At 42.5% G+C, this 24,333-nt stretch overlaps 1 protein-coding gene across 1 annotated transcript in view; it reads right to left on the bottom strand.

Moving 5' to 3' along the window:
• Window positions 1-204: 204 nt before the first annotated feature.
• Window positions 205-24,333, bottom strand: part of ZC3H12C (zinc finger CCCH-type containing 12C) — a 44,030-nt gene continuing 19,901 nt past the window's right edge. Inside the window, exons 2-6 of the mRNA XM_082482242.1 lie at window positions 22,698-23,464; window positions 10,177-10,316; window positions 7,168-7,402; window positions 6,172-6,278; window positions 205-1,891 (exon numbers count right to left, since the gene is read on the bottom strand). Coding sequence (XP_082338368.1) covers window positions 495-1,891; window positions 6,172-6,278; window positions 7,168-7,402; window positions 10,177-10,316; window positions 22,698-23,392 — 2,574 coding nt within the window. The 5' untranslated portion in view covers window positions 23,393-23,464 and the 3' untranslated portion in view covers window positions 205-494. The remainder of the gene's footprint in view (window positions 1,892-6,171; window positions 6,279-7,167; window positions 7,403-10,176; window positions 10,317-22,697; window positions 23,465-24,333) is intronic.

Raw genomic sequence — 24,333 nt, forward strand, 5'->3', positions numbered from 1 at the left:
TTGTAAAAAGTTCAAAAACTTGGCTTGAAAACTGCCTGCCAGAAGTAGCAAAATCCTCTTTCTGCAGGTTGTTTTAATACCACGCAGCCCAAGGACAAACATCCAGCAAGTTAAAAAACGAAAACAAAAATCCCAACAACATGTAACGAGGATAGAAAGTGCTGCATATAAACCCCTGATGCACCAAAGATTATAACCAGAGACCACAGATTTTTTTTTTTTATATAGATATATATATATATTAATTTAAACTGGAACATTCTCCAGCTGTGAAAATAGCCATTTAAAAATTTTCAAACTAGAACACAAAACATATCTGGTACTTCCGATGCATGGGGCTATACATACAGACTCCATGATACAGTATTTCACATAAACGGATTACTATATAACCTCCTTGCTGAGAAGGAGATCCCGAATGCTATTGTAGCAAACCTCCCTCAGCATTAGAGCTGAGCTGAAAACTACTAGACACCACAAAGATGCATCATCTCTCAATAACCTAGCTGAGATTTTTCCACCAAGATGGCTGCAGCGAGCTGCTGAGCGTCCGTCACGTGAGGGTTCTTCTTCATAACAATCCTCACGAGATCAGGGGGGAATATGTTGCAGAGATTTATGTAAACCTTCTCCCGGGTGTCTTGGTGCCTTGGAGGGTCTTGAGGGATTCCACAGTAAGGTACGCGCCAGGTCTGGTCCTGCTGTTCAGGTAAGCTTTGGAAGGCAAACTGCTCATAACACGGCTGCGTGGGGTTACTCGGCAAGGAGTAGGTCTGGCGGTAGCCATACACATCCATCCCGTAACTCTGCCTATCCCAAATTCCAAGCCCATCTTGGCCAGAATAAGGCTTTCTGTGTCTTAATGGAGAATTATCGTATAAACGCGAGTCTGAAATGCTGTCTATTCTTGTGGACACGAGGGCTCTCCCCAGATGCATTGTCTTTGAATGTGACGAGCTCTGAGATGTAGAGTAGTCGTTTGGACAACTAGAACGAGCACTGACTGTTGGATGCTGTAGATGCACAGCCATGTATGGAATTGGAGGTTTGTGGTGATGCTTTGGTTCTTCATGACTATAGCTTTGCACTCGCGTGAGAGGCTCGTGGTAGCTCTGTAGGAAGGGCTGTGTGTTAAGGCGGCCATGGGGGTGCATATGCTGGCACTTCAAGTTCTCCTCTAGCTGTGGGTCAGGCGAACTCATGTAAGAGCGATCGCTGTAACCCACGTAGGAATCACTACTGCCACAACTAATGCTCCCTTCACTGCTGCAGTCAGAAGCTACAGAGCTAATCCTATAATCTGTGTCCAAGGAGAAGCGCCTTTCAGGACTACGTGGACCGGACATACTTAGATTTGAATACGCACTCAGCATAGAGTAATACCCTACATCCACAGGAGACTCACATTTTGGATACTGGTCATAAGGCATCGGCGTTCCGTGATTTTTGGTTGCCATCATCACTGTAGGATACTGTCCCTGTGGTCTTTGATCCTGAGGTGGGAAGAGAACTCCGGATGGAAGGCCGTTAGTTAAAGGTGCGGTACTTTGGGGTTTTGCAGCAGAGGAACTTGGTATACTAACTAAAGAAGGTACAGACCTGGTTTCCAATTTGTTTTTGGTGGGAAGCTTTTCCTCCAAGTCTTGATAGACTTGAGTCCTTATACTAGGATCCGATTGCCTCTTTGGAGTAGCACGCTTCAGCTCAGAAGTGCCATCATTTTTAGTGCTACAGGGAACACTATTGCTTTTTACCAGTCCTCCTTCACTTGTAGTTTTGGCAGCTGTGCTTCTAGACATGGCACGAAGTTCATCAGCTACAGATCGCTGAGGCTGATTTCCTCTTTCTGGATGATAGTATTTGCATTTGTGTCCATAGGTACATTTCTTCCCTATTAATACAAACATAATCAGCTAAAAAAGAACTTCAACCAAAACCTGTTAACCATCAAACAATGGAAATACCCCTCATTTAAAGTTTTACTCATGATTTGAAAGATCTTGGAAATGGTTTTGTGTGACACGAGTTGAGATAGAAGATCTCCTCTCTTGGTATTGTGGGGAAAAAGAGGCAGTGGTAGCGTGCTGCAGCTAGTGCTCTAGGAATGCAGACCAATGCTACCAGCCACGCGTTGAGCTCAACGTGACACTGCCAGTGTGTCTGTACACACCTGCTGTATTGGGCCAAGGAGATATACAGCAGAGAACTTAACAGGGAAGTCCCACAGAGTCGTAAGACCAGCAGGTTTCAGCTCAGTCAAGACAGTGGTGTGCCTGTAGGGATGCTCAGTAGCTAAACTTCAAACAGCTCAATCAACATTCTGGAAGAAGATTCAGATGTTTTATGACCAAATCACATTAGAAAAGGACTTTCTGGAGCCTGCAGAATTTAGGTGCTGTTTTAGTGTATTCCTACGAATGACAGACTACTACCCATTACTGCTTTTCCATGTGGGTGACAATGAAGCCACAACACATAGTCAAAGGGCAACCAAAAGAGACTTTAGGGCCCTGGAAAGGCTGGTAAGGGAATCTGGAGCACAGGTTATTTTTTCCTCTCTCCTTCCAGTTGCAGGCAGTGACATCGGAAGAAACAGACGAGCCCAATCCATTCATACACGACTCTGTGGCTGGTGTCACTTCCACAATTTTGGGTTTTTTTTGATAATGGGATCGCCTACACAGTAGCAGGCTTGCTGGTATCAGGTGGGATTCACCTTTCTGAAAGGGAGAAGAAGGTCTTTGCTCACAAGCTAGTGGGGCTCATTGACAGAGCTTTAAACTAGGCTTGAAGGGGGAGGGGGACAACATCAGGCTTGCGTGTGACAAGCTGTGGGATGACACACCAAGGTTAGAGGGACAGGGTGCTAGCAAGGGCCTGCAGCCTGTCGCTCTGAGATGTGCTGGCTACACTGCAGCACACTTGAAGACTTACGGAGATGAGCCAGGGACTCCTGAGGGAATAGCAGCCAAGAGGGAAACACCAGTGAAATACCTCAAAGGAGTGTTCCTCTAGAAAAGTGACACAGCTGACAGCCCAGCTGAAGGGCCTCTACACCAGTGCACACAGCATGGGCAACAAACAGGAGGCGCTGAAAGCCACCATGCTGCTGTAGAGCTACAACCTAGCTGCCATTACTGAAACTTGGTGGGATGAATCCCATGACTGGAGTGCGGCTATCGATGGCTGCAAACTGTTCAGAAGGGACAGGTGAGGAAGGAAGGCTGGAGGCATCGCGTTCTACATCAAGAAATGGATAGAGAGTAAAGAGCTGTCTCTGAAGAACAGACACGAGCAGGTTGAAAGCTTATGGATAAGAGTCAGAGACCAAGGCAACAAAGGGAACCTTGTGGTTGGTGTCTACTACAGGTTGCCTGATCAAGGGGAGCCTATTGACAAAGCCTTCTTACTCCAGCTACAGGAGGCATCGTGTTTGCAGGCTCTTGTCCTGCTGGGGGACTTCAACCACCCCAAAATCTTCTGGAAGAGTAGCACGGTGAGCTGTAGGCAATCCAGGAGACTTCTGGAGTGCATTGAGGATAACTTCTTAAGGCAGGTAACAGATAGCCCCACCGGAAGGGATGCGATACTGGACCTGTTGGTCACCAATGCAGATCAGCTATTGGTGATGTCAAGATTGGAGACAGCCTGGGCTGCAGTGATCACGCACTGGTCGAGTTCACAGTCCTGAGGGATATGGGTCAGGCAAAGAGTAAAGTCAGGACCCTGAATTTTAGGAAAACAAAATTCCAGCTCTTCAAGGAGTTAGTCAATATGACCGCCTTGGAAACTGCCCTCAGGGACAAGGGAGCAGAACAGAGCTGGCACATCTTTAAGGATGCTTTCCATAGAGCACAAGACCTCTTGATCTCCAGGTGTAAGAAATTAGGAAAGGAAGGCAAAAAAGCAGCATGGCTGAGTTGAAACCTGCTGGCCAAACTAAAGGGCAAGAAGGAAATGCACAGGCAGTGGAAGCAGGGACAGGTATCCAGGAAAGAGCATAGGAATGGTGCCCAGTTGTGTAGGGTTGGGGTCAGGAAGGCCAAGGTGCAGCTGGAGCTGAACTTGCAAAGGACACAAAGAATGATAAGAAGGGCTTCTACAGGTACGTCAGCCAGAAAAGGAAGGTCAAAGAAAGCACACCCCCTGTGATGAGCCAGACTGGCAAACTGGTAAAAACGGACAAGGCGAGGGCTGATGTATTCAACAACTTTTTTGCCTCAGTCTTCACTGGCAACCTCTCTTCCCATACCTCTTGAGTGGATGGACAACAAGATGGAGAGTGGGGGAAGCAAAGTCCCTCCCACTGTTAAGAGATCAGGTTCGTGACCACCTGAGGAGCCTGGACATACAGAATTCTACGGGACCTTATGAGATGCATCCCAGAGTCCCGAGGGAATTGGCTGATGTAGTTGCCAAGCCATTCTCCATGATATTGGGGAAGTCATGGCAGTCAGGAGAAGTCCCCAGAGACTGGAAAAAGGGAAACATTGCACCCATTTTTAAAAAGGGTAAAAAGGAGGGCCCTGGGAATTACCACCCTGTCAGCCTCACCTCTGTGCCTGGAAAGATCATGGAACAGATCCTCCCAGAAGCTATGCTAAGGCACATGGAGGACAGGGAGGAGATTCAAGACAGCCAGCATGGCTTCACCAAGGGCAAGTCATGCTTGACCAACCTAGTGGCCTCCTGTGATGGAGTGTGACTGCATCTGTGGACAAGGGAAGAGCTATGGATGTTGTCTATCTGGACTTCTGTAAGACCTTTGACACTGTCCCCAACAACATAGAATCATAGAATCATAGAATCAGTGAGGTTGGAAGGGACATCCCGCTCTCTAAATTGGAGAGGTATGTATTTCATGGGTGGGCTGTTCAGCAGACGAGGAATTGGTTGGATGGTCGCATTCAGAGGGTAGTGGTCAACAGTGCAATGTCCAGATGGAAACTGGTGACAAGTAGCATCCTTCAGTCGTCCATATTGGGACCAGTACTGTTTAGTATCTTCATCAATGACATAGACAGTGGGATTGAGTGCATCCTCAGCAACTTTGCTGATGACACCAAGCTGAGTGATGCAGTTGACATGCCTGAGGGATGGGATGCCATCCAGAGGGACCTGGACAAGCTCAAGAAGTGAGCCCATGTGAACCTCACGAGGTTCAACAAGGCCAAGTATAAGGTCCTGCTCATGGGTTGCAGCAACCCTCAGTATCAATACAGGCTGGGGGATGAAGGGATTGAGAGCAGCCCTGCTGAGAAGGACTTGGGGGTACTGGTGGATGAAAAGCTGGACATGAGTTGACAACGTGTGCTCGCAGCCCAGAAGGCCAACTGTATCCTGGGCAGCATCAAAAGAAGCGTGGCCAGCAGGTTGAGGGAGGTGATTCTGCTCCTCTGCTCTGCTCTTGTGAGACCCCACCTGGAGTACTGTGTCCAGCTCTGGGGTCCCCAACATAAGAAGTACATGGACCTGTCAGAGCAAGTCCAGAGGAGGGCCATAAAGATGATCTGGAGCACCTCTCCTATGAGAACAGGTTGAGGGAGTTGGGATTGTTCAGCCTGGAGAAAAGGAGGCCCCCAGGAAGACCTTATTGTAGCCTTTCAGTACTCAAAGGGGGCCTACAGGAAAGGTGGGGACAAAATTTTTACCAGGGCCTGTTGTGGTAGGATAAGGCATAGTGGTTTTAAACTAAAAGAGGGTAGATTCAGACTAGATATAAGGAAGCAATTTTTTTTACCATAAGGGTGGTGAAACACTGGAACAGGTTGCCTGGGGAGGTGGTACATGCCCCATCCCTGGCAACATTCACGGTCATGTTGGACAGGGCTCTGAGCGACCTGATCTAGTTGAAGATGTCCCTGCTCATTGCAGGAGGGTTGGACTAGATGACCTTTAAAGTTCCCTTCCAATGCAAATTATTCCGTGATTCTATGATTAATAAAGTTGCTCCTTTAGTTCAACTAGCAGACAGAACTGTTCTCTAAGTAGCACATGAAAAAAATCACTTCAGTTTCCACTATCAGCTCAGCATTTCAACCATTCTCAGGCTAAGACAACAATGTAAAAACCTCAGTTTAAAAGCTTTTATTTTTGGCAGTGTTAAAATAAAGCAGGAGCTTGGTCCCCAGTCCCAGCAGTACAGAAAACTGAGGAGTTAAATCAAATTACCATATGGACACGGTTGCTTCTTATGTTCTGGCACAATAGGCTTCTTCCTAAGAAAATTGTCCAGACTTGGACCATGGCGGCCAAGAGGATCATCAGGAGGCATAAATCTATTAAGCAAAAAAAAAAAAAAAAAATTATGGAAGCAAACAAGCCTTTACATATTCCTCACGTAATGACCAAGAACCTCATGACTGTGTCCTACCCCATAACCTGCCACATTGATATTTTTAAGCCTGGGTACTTTGAGAGCTGTTTTGAAAGGCCACTGTTCTGCTACGGGTACTGCCCGAGAGACATGTCATAGAAATATACCCTGGGGACACCTTCAGTCTCACTCAGCTGACTGCTCCGCTGCAAAGCAAGGCTGCACATAAACCATTCCTAAAGCAAAGTAAGGGCAGCAATACAGGCAGTGATTTCTTAAAACGCCACAAATAACTTTGCAAAACTGTGCTCATTGTCTAGGACTCTTGCACCAGGATTTATGCACTCAGATAAAAGTGCCAGCTTGGCAGAGTACTGAGCCCCTCCCACTACGAGAAGCCATCGGTAGTAACTGCAGTTGATCTGTATGCCAGCATATAAAGACACCATAGCATAGATAACATAGATCTAAGCAGACAGTTGAACTAGAGACCTCCCGAGGTTCATTCCAGCATGGGTTTTTCTATGACTCTAGGATTTAGGAGTTTAACCACAGGCACTCAAAAATGCTGGCTCAGTATATCAAGAGAACTGGGATATCATACCATGGTATGCACCAAATATAGCATATCCATTGGCATGCATCAAAAGGGGAAAAAGTAGCAAAAAAAGATATAAACATATGTTATGAAAAAGCTCTAGCAACAAACCGAGTTCAAGTATGTTTAATCAGAAGACCAAATCTATGATCGACTATTTCTCCCATTTTTGTACATGTACTTAATGATTAAGTCTTCAAACTGTCCATTCCTCAGTCATGTTAGTAGCATGTATAAAGACAGAACGACTTACTTGTCATTAACAAATGAATACATCAGCAAGCGTTCATCTATGAACTTCTTCCATTCAGGCTTTTCATTAGCTAGATCCCTGTAGTTATCATTAGAAACAATGATGCCATCTGACTCAAAGGCCAACTTCACTATAAATCGGTCATCGTAGCATACCACCCTTCTCCCTTGCACTCGGCGGGACGGTGTGAACACTAGAATCTTCTCCTTCTCTAATTTACGCAAGATTTCTTGATCTACAAAGAATAAGAATCGTAAGTTAAAAAAGAACAAGAAAGAAAAGAAAAAGATGTTTGTTTAATCTCCAAAGACATTAGATTTGAGGAAGAAAATCCAAGCATTTACGACTAAACATGTCTTAAATGGCTATAGTCCAGCAGAAGGTGTCTGATATATGGTATTTGAAGTTACAGTTAGCAGACAACTGGCAATACTTTTGAAAAAAAATCACAAAAATGTCAAAAGTTCCTGCTCCACACCATTTCTCTAAGACTAACACCTTGTTCATGTTGCTGTGGTTCAAAAGAAACACTATTTATCAAAATGCCTGTGAAAAACTCCTCTGGTAGAAGGGGTGGTTTTACACATTACTGAACGTTTCAGTGAATAGGAGGGCTACACCCAAGCACAGCCAAAGGTTTCCCCGTAACTGAGCTCCTTGGTAAAGACAGACCTCATCCATCTTTTTGTAGTACCCAGCAAGAAACATCTTATGAAATAATTCCAGTACCTCGCATTAATGGGACTGTCTCATAAAAGTCTCTACCCACTGAGAGAAGGGGTTACTACTAGTACCCACAAGGACTAGAAAACCCATGTTCTACACAAATGCTCAGACTCTTCACAAATGTTAACAGCATCCCCTAAAAAGATGTCTGATGTCATCCTGTAACCAAGAGCAAATGTGGGGTTTTTTTTGTTTCTGTTATTTTACCTCCAGTAATAGCTCGGAACATATCTTTCCTTAAAGGGTCTGCAGTTTTACATATAAAGTCTTACCACATCCAAAGAGAATTCTTTTTAATCCTGCTAAGTAAGTGTGTTCAACATTTTATCTAATTCCTTCTTGTCCTACACAGTCCACCAATCACCCATCCAAAACAATTTTCTCTTTCTCTGTGTGGGACTTGGAGATCCTGAGGAGCTTTGAAAGATGGCCTAAGGAGGTTGGTCTGAACTAAGATCCTGGATGTAGCACCAGCGCACCCAGCACTGGAGCACATAGCCCCTTGTGCCAATTCTCCTAGCTATCACTCTCCTCAGAGCAGACAAGCTATGAAAGCAAAATAAACAAAATACTAGGCAACGTCTAAAATGGCAGAATATGATGCTTGCACAGTGAACATGCTCTTACAATGGTTTAGATCTCAAATAACTCAACTGGTTTGTAGAACAAGAAACTTGTCAGGGAACATGTTCCATCTAGAAAAAAAAAAAAGACTCTAACAGGAAGAAATACAGCATTAATATTATATATAAGCAATCTATTTGATACAAGCATTTATCTGCTTAGTAGAAAAGGCACAGGATTTTAAATTAAATTCAACCTTTTTGTATTCACCACCCCCCTGCCGCCATGTGGTAAATGATGAACAAGAGTGTGATGGAAAGTGGTTTTTTGCCTGCTAAGAAAGAATAAAAAAATCTGCCATGTGATGATTAGCAAGGAATGATAAAAAAGATGCAGCTGCTGTTTAACCCAAGAAGCTTCTCGCAAATACTGACAGTCTTGAACCATCCTCACATTAGTCATCTAAGACTTTTTCAAAATACCAGGTGGCTGCATATTTCAGGTGCATTATTTCTGAAAATGGGAGTGCCAGCACAATGTATTTCACAAGACTAGTAGAAAACAGGCTCTCTGCATCCTGATTAAAAAAAATGAGGAATCTCTGTTTTACAGAAGATACAATAATCTTCTTTGATCTTCCCCCCATTTTCAGGGCAAACTGATTTTTCATTGCTGGACAACTGGTCAATTCTATGTCTTGGTGCTTTCTTGAAACTCCTTTTAGAGATTCAAGCCCTATCCACAGCTCTAGCAGATTTCTCAATTTATTTCTAAATAGCCAAATCTTTATTACTTAGCCAATGCTCTTTTCATACCTGAAACACTTGTACAATGAAAGAGAAAGTCTTCAAGAGAAGGGCTCCACACTGCCCATGATGAGGGGAGAACAGCAACTTTCCAAACATTTGCTTGCATTGACATGGTATGTTTTAGTAGCAATCAAGCAAATGAAATGAAGTTTTGTGAAGATCTGTCCAGATATTTGAAACTGCATGTGGTAATCAAAATATCCTTCCATATTCTTTTAGAAGCCACAGCTACTACTCTCAAAAGCTTCCCCCCTTCAAAGGTAGCTATGTTTAAAAAAAAAAAAAAACAAACCAAAACTAAAAAAACCCCAATCCCTCTTCTCCCTAAATTCTAGATGTTTTTAAGCCCAAATTCTCTTCTGCTTCAACTTTAGGGCAAAGGGAGGACGATTCTCCAGCCTTCACGCAGAAAATGCCTCTACACCAATTTTTTTTTTCTAGATAAACACGTTCAAAATTAAAATTTTCAAAAGCTGTCTCACTTGTTAATAGTTATGATGAAAAGGGGAACCGTTCCCTTTCTGTCAGGATAATTCCCGTAACCCCAAGTGTGGCCAGTGACTCACCACAGGTGCTGGCAGACAGGCCAGCCTGGCAGAATCTGCTCACCACAAGAAAGATCATCCAGTGAATCACTAACTTCAAAACTCTCTGCTGCCAATGCTACATGGGCGTAACAGGTTTAAAAAACGGCAATTACATTCTTCAAGAAATAAGTAGCAATGTTAATGGAAAATTTATCAGGTGAGCAGAAAAGCAGGGCTTGGACATGGCCTTGCTTTGTCTTTATCCTTCCTGAAGATCGCAATTATATTAACACATTCCATTTCTAAAGATTTGTCCCTTTAAACAGCGGCACTTATGCTATGCAAAACATCAAACAAACCAGCTAAGGTGGAACAGAGCTTACCTGTGATAAGAGCATCAGGTCTCGACTGTTCTTTCCTCCACGCTGGCACAAACACTGTAACATCCTTGTGGCCTCTCTCCAAAAACCAGTCTACTGCCAATTTAATTCCTCGACAAGAAAATACTTCTTTGTTCCCGTGGCTGAAACACACATTGAAATTTCTTATTACAGGATTTTGCTTTTCTATGACTGTAAACAGTGCAGTGAAACGCAGATCTCAAAGTCATGCTCTTCAATTGCTCCGTGGTTTCTAAAGGCAACTGGGAGTCAGTCTGAGCTTTGCCCAAATATTGCCATCACTTGCAAAATGGTGTCGGAGAGGGATACTGAATCTGCTGAATGTTTTTAGAATCATAGAATGGTTTAGGTTGGAAAGGACCTTGAAGATCATCGAGTTCCAACCCCCCTGCCATAGGCAGGGACACCTCTCACTAGACCAGGTTGCCCAAGGCCACATCCAGCCTGGCCTTGAACACCTCCAGGGATGGGGCCTCAACAACCTCTCAAATCTATACAGATTTTACAACGAAAAAAGCTAAGTATAGAGTGTTAAAAATCCTCATAGCCCAGCCAAAAGTACAGGGTATAACAGGCCCCACAGAGACCTGCTGAGGGAACGCAGGAGGCCTGAAATACCAAGATGCAAGAGCGCAACGTGTTTAGGAAATGTCAACAGATGAGCACTGAGCGCCAGTGTGCATGGTGGCATGGGAAGAGACAGCAGATCCCGGCTGCAGGAGCTCTGTGAGGTCCCATCTGAACAGGGAAAGAGAAGGACTCCAAGCCCAAGGGGGTGGCAGGCACTCTGCAGGATAGATTAGGCACACTGGACAGCCTGTTCAAAATCACCATGACAAAACTAAGAATTTGCTTAGCACTGCACTTCAGGAGGAGAAATTAACTGTGTATTAAAAAAGCCGTGAAGAGACAGTTCAGCAAAAACGGATCAGACACAAGCAAAACAAAAGATGTGCTTCTGTTGTGCAATAACTGTCTGAGGTAAGGCAAGAGATGCAATTATGTCATTTTCAGAAGGCAGATGAGTCCTCAGCCAACTTCTACATCCAGTTTGGGGCATGGCATATTACAAAAGACACAGAGGAACTGGAAAGAATCCAAAAGAAAGTGAAACAAGACCTATGGGGAAAGGCTGAAGGAAGCACATTTAGTTAATCTGGAAAAAAACGACAGCGTGCGGAAGAACAAAACAATCCTCAATATATAGGAAGTAATAAAAATAAAGGACAGCGATTGACCATTGGGTATCCATGGAAAAGTTTTGGTAGCAGCGGGCTGCAAGGTGGCCTCTGTGAGAAGAGGTCAGAGGCTGGCCCATGCTGGACATGCCTGGCTCCAGCCAGCTCCACAATGGAGAAGATGGGAATGAGGGAACGCCAAGGCCAGAGGAAGAGGAGGAAGAGGTGCTCCATGGGGAGCAGGTACACCCCCAGGGGGATTGCAGCCTGTGGAGCACAGGAAGAAAAGCACGAGAGGAAGGAGCAGCAGAGAGAAACTACCAGGTCCTGACTCCAAGCCCTGGTGCCCCTCACTGCCTCTCTAAAGGGACTCAGTGTCACCTGCAGCCATGACAAGGGGGAGGAGAGGTGCCTGGAGTGAAGCGAGCCTGGGAAAAGGAGAGGACAGATGTTTTTCCTGTACGTATTTTAATGCTTGGGTTTTGGTTCTTTTGTTTCCCATTGTCTGAATCAGTAATGAAATATGTTAATTGGCTATAAAGTAAGTTAAATTCCCCAAGTTGAGTCTGTTTGGCATGCAACAGTACTCGGTGAGTGATGTCCCTGTCATTACTTTGACCCATGAGTTTTCTTGCTCCTGTTCCTCCCGTTTTCTCCCCAGTTCTGCTGGTGGGGGGAGCAAGTACCCAACTGGGTGGGTGCCAGGGTGTCAGCCACAGCTGACCCACCATAGTCCCACTGGGTAAGGACAGAAAGGTCCTTAACTAGTGTAAGGAACAGTTAAACAATATGTTAGAAAAAGTTTTCTAACTCATCAATGGGACACTCCGCCCATGGATTTTGGGATCTCCTCACCAGACACTTTGCAGAACAATTCAGACAGATCTTCTGGGACCAGTCTGGGTTCTCCATGCACAGCAACTTTTGTGAGGTCTCTTCCAACTCCACAGCTCTACGTAGCAGAAGAAACAGAGGGGTGTGGCAGCGAGCTGCTGCCTTTCACTTGGCTGGCTTGTCATGTATAGCAGGTATGCCACAATCTGTTTTCCAGAAAGGTGGAATCACTCTGGAGAGGTTTGTGAAGAAGACAATATGATGATGGATAGCCACAGGGAACCTAAAAGTTCCTCCTACTTGCATGTTTTGAGGTAAATAAATACACCAGAAAGGTATTTGATTTTTTTTTTTTTTTTTTTTTACTAGGACCATTTTAAGGTACCTTCCACTTCCAGCTTTCTAAAACATAGCACTGCTGTATGTTCCTTGGTACTTTGAGGGAGCTTGAGTAATTGTGCAATGGATGAAGCGGCACAGTAAAAGTGAGAAAAAAATTTTGAAACAATGTTCAGATTCTAGCAGCCTGCGAAGGAGGTGGCATACACGTTCACTTGTGTCTAGGTGTTGAGAGGGAATGAGTCATGGCTAACACCTCTCACAAAGCATCATCCTCAGCAGAGGCTGTGTTGAAGGTCACAGGCACCAAAGAAAAGAAAAAAAAAAAAAAAGTAAAAGAGAGAAAAAAATAAGAGCCCACTACCATTATCTGGATTTAAGTGAGGAACTGTACTATCTCCTTTTCCAATGATGCTGGAGACAGGACCTGGAAACATACTCATATACTAAGATATTGCAATTGTTGCCAGCCATGATAATGAAAGTTTGTAGATTTTAGCTGGCAGAGGTTACTCCAAGGATAGTTTAAGTCCATCTTCTGTGCCTATAAGTCCATACTATGAACACTGTCAGGAGCAGGACATCTATGTATCTCAATATCCCATTTAGCTACGGTTATTGACTTTTGCAATAATACATTCTCTGCTTTGTATGATAATATCATGTAATACACTATTACACTGTAATAATAAAACACATAGCAATATTTTTTCTAGGTATTGTTTTATACTATACAATTATTCTTCTGATTGTTTGGCTGAAAGAGTAGTATCTTTGTGTATTTCATAACTTTCCAGAAATGGGAAACCAAACCACGCTCAAATATGTCACATTTAAAATGCACATGCACACATGCATGGAAAAAATGGCCAATGGTATTTCCAGCCATGGCAAGTCTAATTACATCTCCCTGCAACAACACAAAATCAGGACACTTGGTGCACGTTCAGTACCCAGTGGGCAGCCATAAGGCCTCCTTTGCAAAGCCTGATACAAGAAGTTACTGTTCACGCTACCAGCGCGTCATGTGCAACCCTAAACATATTGCAATCCACTTTAAAACAGTCGGGAAGGGCTTGTTCCAGCTACCAAGTCCCAGTGAAATCACTGCACTGTTATTACTCTAAACAATCTCCATGGTTTCAAATGGATAAAACCACTTTTCACTCCAGACAATGAACAAGCGTTTTGTTAGACTGCACTTTAGTAACAGTATGTTTCTTCCCGTAAGTCAGAGAAATCATTTCTGGAATGAAATCCTGGCCTCTCTGAAAGAAATGGATGTTCTTGCCTATTGCTTTCCATCAGGTTGGAATTCAAGCCACACTTTCAAGGGCAGAGGGGGAACCAAGCAGTTCAGCTCCTTAATTTCTCTCTTGCCTAATACAGACTTAAAATTCCTTCATCCAGAACATAAATTTTAAATATACTTAAACTCTATGAAACAGAAATAGGAAATGCATTACAATGCATGCTAGCTTTTCTGCATTGCTGAGCAAGTGGATTTATAGCTCATGTAAATCTTCACATTTTTTCCGCTCCTTTTCAGACACATGCCTAAGCTGGTATCTGAGTGGATACAAATTCCAAGAAATTTAAATGATTAGTGAGAAAGTCTGTGAAAAAGATGTGCAATTAAAATTTGTTCTTTTCTTCTGTTTTGTTGTCATGCAGATTTGATGTTCTCCTTTTTGTGATCTTTGTGCTTCATCAGCTTTATGATACATCATATGGTGAAAAGACTGAAATTATGCTCCTGCTTTTGACTTTTTTTCCTTCTGATTAGTTGTAAAAAAGAGGAAAAACGTTTGTATTTCTTTGTCAAGAAACTTTCTTTTAAAAATCTCTACCCAGTGACTAGAAGTACGTGAAAGCTCAGAGCAGTCAGGATGACAGCTGCAGCCCTGAGTGAGATATCAGTGCATTCTGCTTTGGTTCTGTTTGTTGACTATGTTTAATCTACTACCACTCTTAGTTGAAGTAAGATAAAGTATATTCCTTAAGAACTATCCATTTCTCTTTCATAGCATACATGAATGATTCTTTTTATCACCACTTTTATATTTGGCCTGTTGATAGCTGTGGTTTTATTTTTAAATGAAAAAAAAGTAATATAAGACTTCCTGAACATAAATCAATCAAGCATTTTCTAGGCTAGGAGAGTTAGTAGTGGTAAAACACCTGATGAGAACATTTTCATTTTCTCTGTTGCCTTCCTAGCCCTCAAACTAGCTTTTTAAGTGACTGTCTTGAAGAGTTGTGGTATACACTCCTAAAATGCTGATTGCTTACGATAGTTGCAAGACTTCTGGATGCTCTAACGTAACATTCAAACCAACACGGATTTTGAAAGCTACACACACTGATGACAAGAGATATTAGAGCTGAGGGCTACAATAATGTCTGTTGCATACACATACAGGTTTTTATATAACTGAAATCTGGACACACCAAGGTACTTCCCGTGTAAAAGCATACCAATTAAAAGCAAGAAGAACAAAACTAAAACACAGATCTGCCTGGTAAATTTACAGAGTTGCCAAACTATTTTATTCTATTCTGTCATAGAAGGAAAAGAGTGCCCAGTCCATAGCATATAGCGATAAGAATTTCCACCTTGTGTCATATTAGTGACTCATTAGGCTGGCAGCTTGATTTTGTCACTAGCTGCATCCCTTTTTTTTATTTTTTATTTTTAAAGCTCTACTAATTTCCTAATCACAGAAACAAGTTGTCTCAAAGCATTTCTCAGTAATGTGAGCCTTCTATCAGTCCTGCATTTGTTCCTTATACATATTTTGGTGCTGACACAAAGCAGATGAAACAATTCACAAGTGTTTTTTTTCTTCCATTAGCCCATTAAAAATTACTCCAATCCTTTAAGGTCTTTGAAGGAAAAAAGCCTTGGAAGCTATAACCTCTCAAAACATCTTTTGTCTGTAGGGCCTCCAATGCTGGGGCACTCTATGGAGTACGGCAAGCACGGTCACCAGCCAGACACGCACGTGGGTGTCTGACTGAGCAAGAGTCACACACTCAGCAGTCAGAGGTCAAAACAGGCAAAGAGAAGTTATTCTCAAAGCTGCCAATGACAAGTTCCTATCCACATGATTGTTACTTGTTGGAAAAATATTTTTATCTATTCCTGAAAGTGACTTCTCAAAATAACCTAAGAAAGTAGGCAGCTGGTTCCACTGAAAGATGAACATCTGAATCGAGGTACCAAGATACAATCGCGTCTGCCAAGCTCAGCAACACACAGTCTGAGAAGAGACTAATGGAGCTAAATTGTTTTAATGTTAAAATACATATGCAATTAAATTGTCATATGAAACCTACATATGGCATAGCTAAGAAAATCAAACCATCCTTTAGATGGCACAATTTGCAGTTGTGAAAAAACTTCTATGTAGACAGGGTATCAGCGAACCTTTTACTGCGGCCAAATGACCTGCCTCATGGTTAACGCACAGGGACAAGACTTTGTTGCCTAAATAGAGATGTCTAATGCTTGTTAGGCACCTTTGGGTATCTCACACTTCCTCCAGCCAAATGCCACTCCTGAATGGCACTGGGGTCTTTGTCACGTCTATCAGGCTTTGGTGTATGTTTCCGATGCCACCAAGCACCTAGAACATCCCCTGCCGGAGGGATGGCTGGGCACAAAAGCTCTAAGAAAACTGTAAAATACCTGTCTTAGGCTGGAGCACATTTGAAAAACAAACCCCCCAAATCAGCACCTTCCTCTCACAAAAAAAATCAAGTATGCAATGGTTATCTCGCGTTGCGTTTTCCCTTGTGCAGTGAAGTACCATCAAGCACTATTTAAATAGACAGGCCAAGGTTTTCCAAAAGTGGAAACCGAAGTGCATCACCTCCACAGCCTGGGAATCCTAAGGGTGAAGTTTTCAGAAGACTTTAATTGCTCAAAACAAGATTAATCGATTTCAACCTGCAAATCCAGATGGCATGTGATCAAAATACTTCAGTTCTTTTGCCTATGTAATTATGAAAGTGGTTGTCTAAAAAGTATAATACAGCAAGTAGAATATCCAATTATTTGCTTATCAATGTTATCTTCATGTTGCATTCTCTGTAAACACAGCACACTTTTGCGTATGCTTTCAACATAAAGTTTTACATACATTTACATAAAATTTTTTGATGTTAGCAAAGAAAGTCTCAAGGCACCCAGGGTAGCCATGGAAAACTAACAAATATTGAACAGACGCAAATGAATGAAACAGTTAAAATTTTCCCACTGTTTTTTTTTTTTAACTAACAACTCTGTTCCTTATTCCTTAGCTCTTGGTGGCAAAAGCCTGACTTTGATTCCAGCAAAGAGAAGTATCACAGCTATAACCAATTTTAGGCAATTTTCAGCATCCCAACCTTAACCTTGAAAAGGACAAGCAAAGGAAAAGGACTGTGAAAATACGCTGCAGTATATTTCTCTCTTCAGAAGGAACTCTCTCTCTCTCGACCCAGAAGTAAAGGGAAGTCTTAAAGTGAAGGGGCAAAAGAGAACCTAAAAACCTTGCCTCTGCTGCCTCATGGCAGACCTTCTCCCCTCCATTCCAGACTGCGGAGGCTCAGCTGAGGAAGCTGGGGATGCATGAAGAGCAGGTCCAAGAACACACTAGAGAACAGAGAGATGTAGGGGTGAAGAGCTGACGATGTGCTGCTCCTAGATGGGCAGAGATCACCTTCTTTTGCCTACCTCAGTTATGTGAAGGGAAAACTTAGGGCAGCTTAAATCTCAACACACAGGGATACAGAACTGATGTTGACTGAAATGTGTTACTCGTCTAGTATCTATGCTGTGCAGTTTACACTAAATAAGGTCCTGACTGCATTTTTACGTCAATCGACAAATACCTTTCTTACACATGTGGTTCTAAATGGTTCTAAATGAAGATTTTGCAGTACAACATCATCATCTACATCCAAGAAGCCCACACCTTATGAAGCAGAGTTAGAGCTACATAGTTTTCTGGAAAGCCAACACAGGTCACTGCTCAGGCATGGCACGGCTGAATCCTGGGTCCTAGTGCTTAGTCCAGCCTGACTCTCAGCTGTGGGAAGTGTCTATCAAGAGCTCCACAGCTGCTCTAGGGGATTATCTAATTTGCTGTTCAGCTCTGATTTAAAATTTACACACATGCGCATGCACAGAAAAATCAGATCCATCTGTAAAAGTGTTCCAACAAAACTTTGTGTGCATTAGGCTTAAATGTATAGTCATCTTTCCTCTTCTGGAAAAGAATTACATCAACACCATGAAAGCTAGAATAATGAAAGAACAGGACCAGATTTGAAGCATCCCGTAGAAACTTAATGGTAATTCTTCAAGTCATAGCCTGCAAAAGTCACCTTTCTGCCATTCAGTTGAAAGAGGGGGTTTGGTTTGTTTTTAAAACTTTAACTAATTCATATTCTTTAGCTAATATTTAAACTTGAAATACACAAGATGCATCTGATCAACTGTTTTCAGTTTAAGGCATGAATGACAAGCAATGCTATCTTAAAGTAAAGAGAAGCTTTCTAAGCATTACCAAAAGGCAGAAAAAAATAGTTGTGTTTTGTTTTTTTTTTTTTTTTTTTTTTTTTTTTTAAGTACAGCTTGCTAAAGCAGCTTCTCTAGAACTGGAGTAGTCACCAGACTAGACCAGCATACATGCTGGCCCTGGCTGGCAAGAATAAGTTACTCTGGCCCAAGCCTTGATCTGTGCTGCCCTCAAGGAACACAAATCCACCCATCATCACTTGACAAGATGCAACCAGTTATACAAACATGAACATCCAGTCACAGAACTGGACACATCCTTCCTCCCTCGTGTCAGACTTAGCTGTTTTCCCAAGCACAAAAACATCAGGTTTCATTTACAGGTCTAATGGAAAAATAGTCCTTTTTGAATCAGGAAGCTGAATCAACTAATTTTGCAGCCATGCAGTCACTAGATGAGATGCGGGTAGGAAAGCATCCCAGGCAGTGAGATAGAGATTAGATGTTTCGTGAAACCTCATCCTTAATTAGTCATGCAACAGAAAGACAGGGCAGCATACAGTGTTTTATCCTTGGAGGAGGAGGACAGCTGTCTCATCCCACTTCTATTATTGGACATCATTCACCTCAACCTTTTCCACAAAACTTCCCCCTCTCATCAAATACATCCCTTAAAGGAAAATTAGCAGTTCTTATCTAGAATAATTCTAATAGCAAATGATATCATCAAGTACATGTATTATGACGACATGGGTGCAAGAATATAGATCACAGACTACCCATTTCTGTGAGAACATACGAGACGGCTCCCAAGAATACGTATCTCAAAAGACTATCTGCAGTCTTGCTTAGGGCAGAGGGCCATTTCCTGTTAGCAACCCTGAAGTGAGCTCATTGGCCACAGCTTGGAAAAGCAAAGAGGAATGAGAAGAACAGACTGTGTCAATTTATAGGTTAGTTATTTGTAACAGGATAGATAAATTTAGATACAGAAATTTTAACTAGATTGTCTGAACTGCAGGCAAATGCCTGTATCTCTCCCACTGCTTTGAACATTGCTCTTTTACATGTAAAAGCTGAAATCTTTCATTTTAAGGGGCTTATTTACTATTACCTATTTTCTTGAAGGGGAAAGGACAGATCCTGCCAGTAAACAACTGGCTGCACAGCTGGTGTCAGCAACAGGGACTCATCTTTTACAAACATGGGATCGTCTTTCATAATCAAGGACTGATTTCTAGGAAAAGGTGGGATCCACTTGACCAAGCAGAACAAAAGCATTCTCGCCACTGGCTAACGAAAAACAGAATAAAAGTGTCTTTGCCAACAGGCAGGCAAACACAGCAAGGCATGAGCAGTCCAGAAGTTTCTGGAGCGTATTCATGATAACTTCTTAACATGGGTGATTGAGGACCCAATGAGGGAACCTGTTGGACCTCATACTTACAAACAAGGAAGAACTGGTCAGAGATGTGAAGGTCAGGGGCAGCCTTGGCTGCAGTGACCACGAGTGGTAGAATTCAGGATCCCGTGAAGAAAGAGCAAGGCAAAAAGCAGGATCACAACCCCAAACTTCAGGAGATCAGACTTCGGCCTGTTCAAGAGAATCCCATGTAGTACGACCCTGGAGAGAAGAGGGGCCCAGCAGAAGTGGTTGATTTTTGAGGAACACCTCTGCCACGACTGGTCCACCCTGATGTCCAGGAAGTTGGGCAAAGCTGACAGGACAAGAGTTTCCCTCAGCAAAAGCTAGGGAACACTGAAATTGGAAATTCCCAAGCTGCTGGGCCCTGCTGAGATGCACTCAAGGGTGTTGAGGGAACTGCCTAATGACATTGTGAGGCCACCTTTGAATGGTCGTGGTGATTTGGGATGTTCCCAAGGACTAGAAGAACGCAAATATCTCTTCTGCTTTCAAGGAAGGAAAGAAGGATAATTCAGAGAACTACAGGCTGGTCAGCCTCACCTTGATCCCTTCAAAGGTGATGGAGCAAATCCTCCTGGAAGCCCTTTCCTAAAAATTATGTAGATTGGGTGAAAGTGACTGGGAACAGTCAGCATGGATTTATGAAGGGGAAATATGTTTGACCAACTGCATAGCCTTGTATGGTGAGATGATTGGCTCAGTGGATTAGGAGAGCAGAGGATGCTGTTTATTGTGGCTTTAACAAAGCACTGACAAACTAATGAAGTGTAGGCAAGACAAGGGAACAGAGAGGTGGACTGAAATCTGGCTGAACTGCTGCATTCAAAGGCTTATGATTAGTGGCATAGAGTCTAGCTGGAGGCTAATTAGTATTGATGTACCCCAGGGATTGACACTGGGGCAAGCATTGCTTAGCATCTTTGCTAGATAATGGGACAGAATGCACCCTCAGTAAGTTTGCAGAGGATACAGAACTGGGAGGAGTACACCAGATGGGTGTACTGCCATTCAGAGGGACCCTGGCAGGATAAAGAAATAGGCCAACTGGTACCTCAGCAAGTTCTATAGAGGGAAATGCCAGTCCTGCACCTGAGGAGGACTAACACCAGGCATCAGTACAGGTCAGGCGGTCTTCTGAAGAGAAGGACCTTTGGGTTCTGGTGAACACCATGCTGGCCATGAGCCAGCAATGTGCATTTGCAGCACAGAAGGAAAAGTGTTGCCAGCAGGTCGAGGGACATGATCCTTCCCCCCTGCTCAGCCAAGGTGAGACACATCCGGAATGCTGGGTCCAGTTCCGGGCTCTCAGTATAAAACAGACAGACAATACTGGAGAGACTCCAGTGAAGGACAACAAAGCTAATCAAGGGACTGGAGTACCTGTCATACAAGGAGAGGTGGAGAGAGCTGGGACTGGAGAAGATCGGGCTCAGGGGAGATCTCATCCATGTGTATAAATACCCAATGGGAGGGAATAAAGAGGACAGAACTGACTTCTCACTGTTGTCCAGCCACAGGACAAGAGGCAATGAGCACAAACTGGAATACAAGAAATGTTGTTTAAACATAAAAAAAAGAAAACTTTCTTACAGTGAGTGCATTCAAACACTGGCCCACAGAGTATGTGGAGTCTCCATCCCAACTTGACACAGCCTTGAATTGACACTGCTCAGTGCAGGGGACTGGACTAGAAGATCTGCAGAGGTCCCTTTCAAACCGAATGATTCTGTGATTAAATTTGGTAGAAAGCAAGTAAAGACCTGTTAATTTGACTCTTGGATACAGAAAGACTGTTATATTCATTGACTTAACCTGTTTTAAGGCCCTTTAGCATGCATAGCATGCATTCATATTTGGCTCATTTTATGTAGGCGGTCAAGAAAGTAAATTGAGCAGAGGAAGGCAGGTCCTAAATATTTATGTTAATAGCTGAATAAACATTAAGGAAATGTGACTGATCTGCAACTACTTCTGGAATGCGTTCAGTGAAGTTTGTGGGAGAAGTTGAACCTAAGTCCACCCACCAAGTCTGAGCTGTGCTAACTAGCTAACACTTACACAACTGTTTTGGATTTGCACGACATACAATCCAAACCCATTTTAGAAGTCTCTGGATAACTTCTTGATTGAGTACCAGAATAGCATTTGTTCAACTGGACATACTTCCTTTACAGCTCAAGTTGAACAAAAAGATTAGGAATGACACAGCAGGTACAAAGAACACTCAGGAATAACCCATTTAGGAAGAAGTAATGTCATTGCTTTATGGGCTACTTAAGTAAACAAAAGCTATCATATAGGTGTAAATAAGAGCTGTATTTAAATTTCATTTTAAAAAGCCTCATTTAAAGGTAATTAACTTGATTAGGAGCTAAAAAAATGCTGGGCTAAAAGCCCAGAAATGTCTTGCAGGAACTTTTATTAATAAGCTAATGAAAACCACATCGAGTAATCAGAAGACTAAAATTGACCTTCTAAACCATGGTGGAAGTGTTCAGATAATCCTTATGAGGTACCCAATTAGTTACTAACCAATTTGTCATTTAATCATCTATATAACCATAAAAAAACCCACACATCTCTCAGCATCTCTCTGCCATTTCCTTCTCTCTAATCACCGACAAAGCATGAACCTCCTGCCTCCCTACAGACAGGTTTCCTGCTATGCACCTAGATGACCGCGGTCAGGATGGATGAACGCTGTAGGTAAATATGTTTGTTATCTGTAGGCACGTAAGTGAAAGTCTAAAGCACAGTAATGTCAGGTATTAACAGCAATAAAACCTAGCTCCAAATCTGATAACCAAGACCAACTTTACATGCAGACCAGTTATCACAGAATGGCCTACCAAGGAGAAGTATCCCTTAAACCACTTAATTCTAAGTCACTATTTCATAATCTTAAGGAATCTTACATTTGCTTTAACCCCCTGTATGTAACTGGATACAGCAACTGCCCATAGCAATGGTGCCTACCAAAGGTTTATTAAGTATACCAAAAATTAATTAAGCGCTAGACTGGCAGCGGGAATGGCTGCCACTGAACTCTTACAGACCTCTAGCCCGATTACAAGATTGGCATACTGTGTGATTGATGAAGATGCTTGTGAGAGAAGCTGCAGGCAGTTTTAGGCAACTATACCAAACATCAGTGCTTGAAGGGGACAAGGTCATTCTGTTTCCATTTAAATATAACAGCAAAAGCTTCATGGTCACATACCTCATTGCAACATTGCTGCCATCAATAACTATTGGCCTCAGGTTGTCACCATCCTCTGTCACATCCTCCTGCAGTGGAGACTCTGACCTCTGAGACTCTATGGAAGACGCTTCACGCATTACAGTAGTGTTAGCATTAGTTACAGTCTGATCAGTCTCAGTTTTATTCCCAAGTTTGACAAGTTCTCCCAAAATATCATTTATTAAAGCATCAGTACCAAGTTTATTTAGTACAAGTTGAACCTGCTCTTCAGAGTAACCCAACTTAAGTGCAAACTCCAGTTTGGTTTGATATTCTTTCACTACATCAGGGGGCTTTTTGACTTCCTTAGGTACTATCTGAGCCTCTTCTATCCTAAAGTCTTGCAAGATTTCATTTCTTTTTAGTATATGAGGCTCTAAGCAAGGAGATCGGCACAGCTGCCGGTGAGTCTTAGGCAATAGATGTGATTCTGATGCAGAATTATTCAGTCTCTCTGAATCATTATCAGAATTTGTGCTTTCTTCAGAGTCACAGCTGGAGCTTCCAGAAGTCTCTTCAGATGCCTCCTTGTCTACATCTTCTTTCCTAGAATTCACCTTATCCATCGTTGGCTTCTCCGCCATTGACCAAGGTACAATTGCATTTATTTGTGTGCCAGTGCTCCCCACATAAAGGTGGCCTAAGTCATGCCCCAGATGATCCTTCAAGCCCATGAAGCTGCTGCATGTACTTGACTCCACTTTGCTGTTTTTCTTGTATTCCTGAATATAAAGTGTCCCGTATTCCTAAAGAGAGAACAAAAACGTTGCAACTGGTTACATATTTTACTTGCTTTGTATTTTCTTGATGCTTCCTCAGAATCGCATTTATTCTCTCCCAGCAGACTGTTTTGGTTTTTTGTTTGATTTTTTTTTTTTAAACGTGAAAAACTTTTTTGGGGGAAATTTTTTCCTAAGGAACATCCAGAGCTACACAGATAAACAACTGATCATCTGTTTTCTGAGTGTATCAAATGCTTTTACTTAAACATTTCTGAAAATGGGTTTGTGAAAGAATAGGAAAGCAAACGCTGCAAGTTTACCTACTGTAACGCAGAGACAGAAGTCTTGTCATGATTTAAAGGAAACGAGATATTTATTCTAGCTTAAGACAGTATTGTAACAATGAAAAAGAAAATGCAGCTATAAAATACAAGTAGTAGAAAAGCTTTTTAAACTAAATACCTTCAACTCTTTGTTGAATAGAAAGAAATTAGCTTAGTACTAGATTTGGCTTATTAGGCACATATAAGAAAGACATCATAACACATAAAATGAATTAGTAACAGAAAACATGATTAAATAAAAACTTATTGGCCCTAAAAGACACTATCAGTTCAACTGAATACACTCAAACTATTTCTGAATTCCCTTATAAAGTGATAATTAAGTCAAGGAAGACTAATTGCTCTCAACAGAGTGCTGCATTGCTAACACATACAGCATTTAGGGACATGGATTGATCTAATGGCATATAAAGCCAATGGAAGTGTTTGCCCTGACTGCAACAGATCATTCATCAAGCCAACAAGGCAACAAAATTAAAAGCTGATTTCAACTCTTGGACTAGACTTGTGCAAACCTTTTGCTGAATCAAAACAAAATATATAGTTAGA

The sequence above is a fragment of the Vanellus vanellus genome (genome assembly GCF_965231255.1).
Source record: "Vanellus vanellus genome assembly, chromosome: 1".
NCBI classification, from domain to species: domain Eukaryota; kingdom Metazoa; phylum Chordata; class Aves; order Charadriiformes; family Charadriidae; genus Vanellus; species Vanellus vanellus.